A 9,811-nucleotide genomic window follows, 5' to 3' on the forward strand; every position below is an offset into this window, starting at 1 on the left:
GGAACATGCCAAGTTTGGCCGAAACCAAGCTGGCGAGCAAAAAATTGAGGAGCATAAATTTCTATCCCTGCCTTGGCATTGGTCCCAGTCAAGATATCATGAAATAGCTCCCTCCCGATTAAAAACTGGATCCAAATGAGCAGGAAAGTGCTCGCACTGTCTATAGTGGAGGGGGGATGTACATAGTTTGGAGTCAAAAAATGAGGAAAAGGAAAAAAGGAAGAGATTGAATCCAAAGAATAAAAGAATGAAAAAATGTCCCTTCTGGACATATTTACAGGAGCCAAGGGCTCCATGGCTAGCCCATAACAGCTAGCAGAGAAGCGAGAAATTGATGGAGCATCAAGCAATGGAAAATAGGATCTCAACCACAGTTGAGTGAACCAAAGAAGTCCACTGCCAGTGGGTGATGCACCATTCTTCAATTGAGTTTGAAGAGAGGTCATGCCTCTATAAAGGGTAGCCAAAAACAAAGAACATAAATTCAAAGGCCTGCCACGCGCCAATTTGTGCGCTATAGGTAAGTAACTCAAGGAGGGCTTTATGCTTGCCACACACAAAACATATTTACAAAGCCAAACTAGAAGGAAGGCCACTCGCTCAGTATGGGAAGGCTCAGCACTCGAATGATTATGAAGGGTTTGCAGGCTCGAATAAGATTCGGTGTAGTTTTTACCAAACTTTGGAGCGCCACCAGAAATCAAGATACCAGGAAAAATGGTATCGCCCAAAGGTGGTAGATTCACCAGGGCCCTAACATCCTTTAACGTAATAAACATGGGGCCAAGAGGGAAAATAAAGGTATTATACTCAGAAGACCAAAAAACTCAAAGCAATCGAAAAGGGTGTTGAATCAAAAGTAGGGGGGGCGAATAGAGATTTCTAACAAATCAGAAATCCTAGCGCTATCAAAAAATGCCTTAGTAGGACCATGACCCACAGTGAGCATGCCATCTACGGAAAGCTACATCAGATTTAGACCAAGTGCGAATACTTCTTTCGCGAAGTGGCCCCAACGGCAGAGAGTTTAGAAAATGAGGGCCTTGAGTACAAGGAAACAGCTGACCCACCGTCGCCTGTTCAACTGCCTCTGCATTGTTAAAGAAAGGACCTAAGTAGAACTCATTGCGTTCAACATCGGCGGGCGCGAGAAAACTTGGAGTTATGTATGGACGACTCAGAAGTTTCTGAAAGTCATCAAAACTAAAGGAGTCGCCAGCTTGAGATTGTGAAGTAGCCATTTGAGATGGAACGAAGTTTTTCAGGGTTACGTAGCAGGGAAGCAAAAGATGAACAGTAAATCGTGGGAGAGACGCGAAAAATTTGAGGCGTGATTTAGTGGTGCAGTAAAATGGCGTGTTTGGGGGTTAAAAGGGTTTGCAAAACGACGCACATTTTCAAGTTATAGAAGAAAACAATGATTGAAATTCTTGGAAATTTTGAATGTTGCTGGAAACACAAAGTGAATATGGCAAAATTTAATAATCATTATTAATTCTGCCATATTGGGGGGTAATTGTTGACACATAAAAATTCAGCCCAAATCGAACGGCCCAAGGAGTGAAGCCCAATCAAACAAATCAATATGAAGGCCGAAATAGGGAGGCCCAAGAACGCGGTAACGTCATCGCCCAAGTTTGCAAGTCGCCCAGAATCTGAGCGAATGGAGTGCCATACAGTCGCCCAGAGCTGTTACTCTATTCTCGCCCAAACCTTCAAGTCGCCCAAGGTCTTAACAAACATAAAGCGTTGTGGTTATCAAGAAGTGCAGTTATCAAAGCAATTATTAAAGCAGCCCTATCACGTTCCACGATTCAAGGAATTCAATCGAAAGCGGTTGAACGACGAAGAGTAATGGCAGCAGTTAAAAAAGGCAGTTTTCATGACAAGTTGGCCATTACGAGGAAAGTGGACAGTTATAGGATGATCAAGCAGTTTTTAGGCGGTTGATCACAAAGAGATCGTCCATGAAGTATAAAAGGGAGAAAAGACATAGAGCAAAGGACCGAATCAAAACCTCTCGAACAGAGAACATGTAATTTTAATTTCCTTAGCTTAGACTTAAATACTTTTCTTTCAGTAACTCGTGTGCTTGCGCCCCTTGGAGGCACGTTGTTTTTAATTTCCAATTGTAAAGTCATTGCCAATAAAAGAACACCCCTTTTTGGGACTTTGTCTCAAGAGGTTTGTCCCTTACACAATCGTCTGATCCTTTTTAATTGTTAGCGACTAACCCGCGCGAAACACCTACATCTCTCATATACATATTATACTCCGATACTCATCAGTTTTTATCATCAAAGAAGGGAAATTCAAATTTTTTTTGAGAGAATTGAAGGGGACTTGCAAGAATTCAATCAAGTGAAGATTCAAGTTTGATTTTTGAGCAAAGAAAAAAAGGTGCAAAGTGGAGATTAATCAAGAAGACCATTGAAGAGATTCAGCCCTTGTTTGAGCCCCGTTTTAAGCGAAAGAATATATTTTTAAATAGTGATTGATGTAGAACGTGTGATTAAAAATTAAGGAAAAATTTTGGGTTTGCGGGTAATATTATTTTATTGAAAAATGTGTGACTAAAAATGAATTTTTGGAAGAATGTGACTCAAACAAGCGCTCAAGATTTCAAGATTCATTTTCATTTTCTCAATTTATCAAAAATTCGAGTTACGTCTTTTCCCTTAAAATACGATTTCTTGTAATTTCAATATGTTGGGCTAGTTTTATACATTGTTGGGATAAGACAAACACTCGTTATGATATTTTTAGTTTTTAATTAATTATTTTGACTTTAGTTTGTGGATGTTTATTATCATTTTTATCATTCTTTTCAATTTTTTGATCACCAATTGAATTGTTATGGAGAAAGACAATAGGATTTAATCATAATATAATAAAGGATTAATTTCACAAACAGTCACTGAACTTATCTAAAAATCTCAAAACGGTCACTGAAATTTAAAACTTGTAAAGACAGTCACTAAACTTATGGAGCGCTTTCACTAACGGTCACTGAAGAACCTTTATGATTTTAATTCAAACTTAAAGGACCAAAACACTTAAAAATAAAACCTTGAGGACCAAATCGCTCTAACCAAAAATTGCCAAATTCCTCCTACTCACATACTATTCATCGACGCCGAAAATTGGCGAATTCGACCACCATACCGCCGAAATTACTACCGGATTTTTTACATCACCAACACCTCCTCATCCCCATCCACAATCCTATACCAACAATTAACCAAAACACATGAAAAATCAAATGAAATCCAAGTTCAAAAAACCAACCCACGCACGATTTTACCTCCGAATTTCGGCCAACCCATCATCACCCATGCCAAAACTCCATCACAGGCTGTTAGTACTCCCCAAGACGAACAGGTACATGGTCCATACCATCACAAAACAATTTAAATTAGGATATAACTCATACCAGTTCTCAGGCAGTGAAGAACGCACTTTCCGCCCCAATATTCAGCGCCGGTGTCAACAATTACGGTCGCACACCACCACCATTACCTTCTACTTATCATGGCAAACAAGATGCACATATGGGTCCTCACCAATTTATCTTGAATTGGCTGGAATTGGAGGTAATACCGTGTGTGGGGGTGGTTTTTTGAACCTAAATTTCATTTGATTTTTGATGTGCTTTGGTTAATTGTTGGTATATGATTATGGAGAGGGATGAGTAGGTGTTGGTGGTGCAAAAATCCGATAGTAATTCCGACGCATGGTGGTCGAATTTGGCAATTTTCGACGTCAGAGAATATGGTGTAAGTGAGAGGGAAATGCTTGATTTCTAAATTTCAGGGGTAGATTTTAACCAAATGAAATTAGATGGAATTTACAATTGAGGTCCTCAAGGATCCAATTCACGTGTTGGTCCTTCAGTGACCGTTAGTGAAAGCGCCCCGTAAGTTCGGTGACCGTCTCTACAAGTTTTAAACTTCAGTGACCGTTTTGAGATTTTTAGGTAAGTTCAGTGACCGTTTGTGAAATTAACTCATACAATTAACATTGTAAAGTTTGGTAGAGGATAGAGGTATACCTTAATGCTTTAAATGGTTTTCAATAAGTGTTCTAGCTCTTGTTAAATATATTTATCATGTTTGCATCTTTCATCGAGAGATAGAAGAGTCACATAAGGGGAATATATTTATTTGCTATTGAAAGAAGCTTTCGATTAAATTAGAAATAGTGACCAAGATGAATGATTTCATGGGATTTTTATGCCGTCAGGAAGAGAATCAATTTATTCACATGCTGTGTGAAAAATTGGAGCTCGATTTTTCTAGTAGAATTTACTGTTCTACTAATTACCTATAGACTTTGATTTCCTTTGTAATTTTTGTAGGAGGTTTGCTTTTTGATGGCTTTTTTTTTGGTTGAAATTGTGCTCAAGATCAAGCAATTTAACTTTCTGGCTCTTTTTTTTTTTTTTTTCCCCTCTTTCCTACCATCTCTTTTCGATGATGAAAGTGGTGGCCATAGAATATTGGTGTTGGTGGTAGCATGTGGTGATGGTAGGTCTGATGCTCCCTATTTTTTAGTCGGGGGATTCATTTGTTTGTGGAATGGTGATTTGGAATCCTTTAGCCTTTGTTGATAGTGGTGGAGGCGATGGCGATGGTGGCGGATTAATCCTTTAATCTTCATCGATGTTTGGTTGTGGGTGGGGATGAACAATTTCAATCTTCCCTTTTCTTAATTTATTAATTACTTTATTGGAGAAAATATAAAATTACAATGTTACCCTTTTCAATTTAATCAAAATGTGATCAACTTGACTTTTTGGGTTAACTGAGGAAGGAATGGACAGATTCTTGCTGCAATTTAGACTAAAAGTTTGAGATCCATCTGTAAAAATGAAAGATTTAGGTATAGTATGCAAAAAATTAAAAGGTTTGAGACCCGAGCTGCAATTCTCCCATTTTGTTTCATCAAACGTAATCTCAGGTGTCCAAAAACGAAGATTCCAAATGTATGGCCATGATGTTTGGATTTAGCATCACCTCAAAGAGATTCGAATATTGAGCTTCGAATCAATGCTGTCCCAATCGAAATATATTTAAAAAAAAAAAAAAAAAAGATTTACGACATATAAAAAATATTATTCAAAAAAAAAATTGTATTTATACATGCGTCTAAATACCATGGCCTTTTGAGCCGTATTTAAAAAAAAAAAATACATTCTTCAAGAGTGATTTAACATCATTTCAATCACATATTTTTTAATAAAATAATATTACACGCAAATCTAAAACTTTTCCTTATTTCTTAACCGCACATTTCTCATCAATACACTATTCAAAAACGTATTTTCATTCCAATAATATGGCTCAAACAAGGACTATAAATCTTCAATCAATAAATAAATAATGATTTTGCTCTGTTATTTAGCCCAAAAAGGTGGGAAATGTCTTTTGAAATAATTTTTTAGTTAAAAAAATAAAAATGAATTTTTGATTTATGTGTAATTTATTTTATTGAAGAATGTAGAATTGAAAATAAATTTTAAAAAATAAAATTTTGATAAAATGGAGATCAAACGGGTACAATATTAAAAAGATATGAAATAATTTATTTCCTCACAAAGTTTTAGGGACGGAACGGTGAGAACCTTGAAGTTGGAGCTCAACCTTTTTTTTTTTTTTTTTTTAAAAGAAATAATTTATAAAAACAGCTTTCAACACACCGTCACATTTGTGGAGGACAAGCGGCGGAGAAACTTATGCCATACACACACCCCAGCGTGTATCTGTGTGTAAAGCGCGACCTTTTAATCCCCACAAGGGCCACAACCTCTTACCTTAATAGTATCTCTTAAAGGTCTACAATCTACCTACTCATTTCTACGCGAACCCTTCAGAGATCAAGGAAAGAGAACTGTAAGTTCAAATCTATCTGATCTTAAAATTCTGATTTTGATTCTTATTATCTTATTCGAACTCATTAATTTGTAGATCTGGCTGTTTGTTTTATATATGTGAATTCAGAATTCCTATGTGTTTAGTTACCCCGATTCAAACATGAATTTTATGGGATTTTTTAACATCTATTTCTTTTTTAATTTTCAGTTTTAGCTAAAATGGGAGTCTACGGCATTTTAACGTTTATTATTTGTTTAGCTATTTTGGATTGAAGTTAATTAAGAGAAATGCTAAAGCACTTTCGGCTGAACCAGTGCATAGATTTGGCCCCCGATTACCAGGCCCCCAGAGTTCGTGTGGGTTTTATCATAGGTGATAGCACAATTTTTGCATTGGCATTCCGTTGGAGTTATTTTGTGTTTAAATAAATTTTAACGTAAACTTCATTTGAATGATAATATGTTTCGTGAAAATGATATGAGGATTTCTGCGTGGTTTGTGATCCATCTTTCTCGATTCACCCTGAAGATGCAATTTGTGAATCAGAATTCGATTTTAGTTCTCTCTGTTTAAGTAAATTTTATTGTGAAATTTAATTGAATGATAAGATATTTCCTGAAAATGATACGATGATCTCTGCACTTTTTGTGATACCTAAAATGCGATAAATAACAACATAAAAATCAATGAGCCTTGAAAACCGATGTTGCCGAGAATCTAAAATTTCTTTTAGCATTTGACGCTTGAAATATAAGTTTGATTTGTTTGGTTAATTTACATGTACTGTTGATAGCAAAACTTGGAGAAGCTTTATTCAAGCTCAGTTTGTCCTGCAAGGTGGCCGAGCTGGGAGATTAGTCACCTCAGAGGCTTTGATGCTTCTGTCAGAAGCTTGTCATTTAGAATAACTAATAGGGAGAGACTACATGTAATCTTAGGGGTCAGATTTCTAGTGTTCTAAAGGCAAATATCTTCTTTTTTATAGTGCAAATTATAGGATGTCAAAATGATGGGTTATAAGTCCCAAGGCCACTCACTGTGATTGGCATTGAATGGGAAATGATTTGCACTTCTTAACACATAACAGTTGTCCATTTGAGTTGTACCTCTAGCTACTAATTATGACCGAGCTGGTTTTGTACTGGGCTCAACTACAAAAGCACGCACAATATTTTTGAGAACCATGTTTGCATATAACCTTCATATCTTTTTGAGCTAACGAGATGGTTGAGTTACGACTCAGCTTGGCTATTTGCCATATGGTGTAACATGAATCTAATTACAATTTCTTACGATTTAATTTTATTATATGTTAGTAATTGTTAGTGGCTGTGAGTTTTTTATTTTTTGTTCTTTTAAGTTAAGGAGAGAGCTACAAAAATGCATGTGAAGTCAGATATGACCTATTTGATGGTAAAAACTTTTAACTTATCATATTTTGCACCTCCATTCATTTACCAAAGTCTATATTTCTTTTGATTGAAGTAGAGCTACAAACATAGACTCTATACAAATTCAGTATCTGGCTATCTTCTTTAATTGATCATCTGTTCTATTAAGGTCTGCTCTTTCCATGATCTTTTTTTACTTTGCAAATTGGATATTTTATTTCTGTTCCTGGTCTCCTGTCTCTTGGTTATTTCATTGTGAATCCCGCCTCTGCTCTACTGTTAACCGCTCTGCTTCCTCCGACTCTCATTTGTTGCAATCATTGTCTTATCCTCCTGTTTCAATAAACTTTGGGCAGCTGGGAAGATTATGGTACTGATTTCAAGCTTACCATTGCCACCTTAGCTTAATAGAGTCATTTCATCTTTTTGAGATAATTGTGAATTAGATCCTGATGTTTCATACTCTGAACTTGTACTTTGCTTGTATATAGATTGTCAAACAAGATTTGCCTATTTTTCTATTTCACTTGAGCTATAAAGTAGGTCGTGGAACCATTAATTAACTTTTTTTATTTGTTAAGAGTGCTCCTGAATATAGCAGCTGTTAGTATTTTAAGATGCTCCAAGCACTAATCTTAGTTGAATTTAATATGCTTTGATTTGGCCTTAGTTTGCCGATATTGAAGTCTTGTTCTAAAGTGCACTGATAAAGTAATGTTTTGAAATTATATTTCTACTTACTTTTGCAGGTTGAAATATGGCAGCAACATCAACAACCAACTTTTCAATTGGATCTGCTGTATCTGCCGGCTCCAAACTAGGCCCAGTTTCACAGTCAAAGGCCTTTGGTATCAGATTCCATTCTACAAATTACTTATGGAGATCCAATGGCCTCAAGACTGCTGACTCTGTGAGCTGTCAATCGAAATCATCATTCTTAGGCAGTGAAAGCAGTGCAGCTCTCAGGCGCTGTTACATTGGTAAAGCCCGAAAAGATAACATGAGAACTTATAGTCATGGTCAGCCTCAGGCGTCTTATAAAGTAGCTGTCCTTGGAGCTGCTGGTGGTATAGGCCAGCCGCTGGCACTTCTAATCAAAATGTCACCATTGGTTTCTGCTCTGCACCTTTATGATATAGCAAATGTGAAGGGAGTTGCAGCGGACCTTAGTCACTGCAACACCCCCTCGCAGGTATTGGATTTCACTGGAGCATCTGAATTGGCTGCTTGTTTAAAGGGTGTAAATGTTGTTGTCATACCTGCCGGTGTTCCAAGGAAGCCAGGAATGACCCGTGATGACCTATTTAACATTAACGCTAACATAGTGAAGACCTTAGTTGAGGCTGTTGCCGATAACTGCCCTGATGCCTTCATCCACATCATTAGCAATCCTGTTAACTCCACCGTTCCAATTGCTGCGGAAGTCTTGAAGCAAAAGGGGGTATATGATCCAAAGAAACTCTTTGGAGTTACCACCCTTGATGTTGTAAGGGCAAATACATTTGTCTCTCAGAGGAAAAACCTAAAGCTCATTGATGTTGATGTCCCAGTCATTGGAGGTCATGCTGGGATTACTATTTTGCCCTTGCTGTCGAAGACAAAACCATCGGTTACTTTCACTGATGAAGAAGTTCATGAGCTAACTGTCAGGATTCAAAATGCTGGGACAGAAGTTGATGAGGCAAAGGCTGGTGCAGGATCCGCCACTCTTTCTATGGCATATGCTGCAGCACGATTTGTTGAGTCCTCACTCCGTGCACTTGATGGGGATAGTGATGTTTATGAGTGCACCTTTGTCCAGTCTGACTTGACTGAGCTCCCATTCTTTGCTTCAAGGGTTAAGCTTGGACGGAATGGGTTTGAGGCATTAATTTCATCGGACCTCCAAGGTTTAACTGAGTTTGAACAGAAGGCTTTAGAAGCACTCAAGCCTGAGCTGAAGGCCAGCATTGAGAAAGGTATCGCTTTCATTCAGAAGCAACCTGTGACAGCTTAAGAATTTTACTACTGTTTCGACCATTGAGAAGAAATAAGGTGTTTCAGCTTTTTTTCGGGATTTGCTGATGCAATCCAGTTTTGTAGACGACATGGAGAAATGTGTTCCGTCCCTGCACTGAACTCCCTCTTATTGCTTATTGAAGTGATTTTCATCAGAGAAATGAGTAACTTGTGTCATGGAATTTTGTTGTTGTGAGAGTTATGTACTGCATAATAACATTGCTTGGTATGATCTTTATGCATTATCGATCAATATACCACGACGAGTAATTACAATTATCTACACAAAACCATTAGATGATAAATAATTTTCGATCATGAACCAAATGGTTTGGCTATGACTCGTTGAAACCATAATGTTTGGCAGATATTTAAACAAAGCATACCCGCTGAAAATGCTAGAAATTTGCATTCCGCAAGATTAACAGCATTTGATTACATAAATTACCAAATCACAGCATTTTTCTCCGTCTCAATCCTTTAATGTTCACTTTGTTTAGAGTTTCTATACTTGTACAAGCAGTTTGACAGATGAAAAAAAAAAAAAAA

The 9,811-nt window shown here is 37.2% G+C and overlaps 1 protein-coding gene across 2 annotated transcripts; it reads left to right on the forward strand.

The window, feature by feature from the left end:
- Positions 1 to 5,705: 5,705 nt before the first annotated feature.
- On the forward strand, positions 5,706 to 9,541 carry LOC111405257 (malate dehydrogenase, chloroplastic-like). Of its 2 annotated transcripts, none has more exons than XM_023034062.1 (2): positions 5,706 to 5,891; positions 8,014 to 9,541. In XM_023034062.1, the coding sequence occupies exon 2, from the start codon at positions 8,022 to 8,024 to the stop codon at positions 9,258 to 9,260; it is 1,239 nt and encodes a 412-aa protein (XP_022889830.1). In that variant the 5' UTR covers positions 5,706 to 5,891; positions 8,014 to 8,021; the 3' UTR covers positions 9,261 to 9,541. The 2 variants fall into 2 exon arrangements, with proteins under 2 accessions (XP_022889830.1, XP_022889831.1); XM_023034063.1 differs by lacking the exon at positions 5,706 to 5,891 and adding an exon at positions 6,120 to 6,245.
- The last annotated feature ends 270 nt before the right edge of the window (positions 9,542 to 9,811 follow it).

The sequence above is a fragment of the Olea europaea genome, chromosome 12 (assembly GCF_002742605.1).
Source record: "Olea europaea var. sylvestris chromosome 12, O_europaea_v1, whole genome shotgun sequence".
Lineage (NCBI taxonomy): Eukaryota > Viridiplantae > Streptophyta > Magnoliopsida > Lamiales > Oleaceae > Olea > Olea europaea.

Coding starts and splice junctions, on each gene's coding strand:
- LOC111405257 (XM_023034062.1), top strand. CDS start 8,022: ATGGCAGCAACATCAACAACCAACTTTTCAATTGGATCTGCTGTATCT.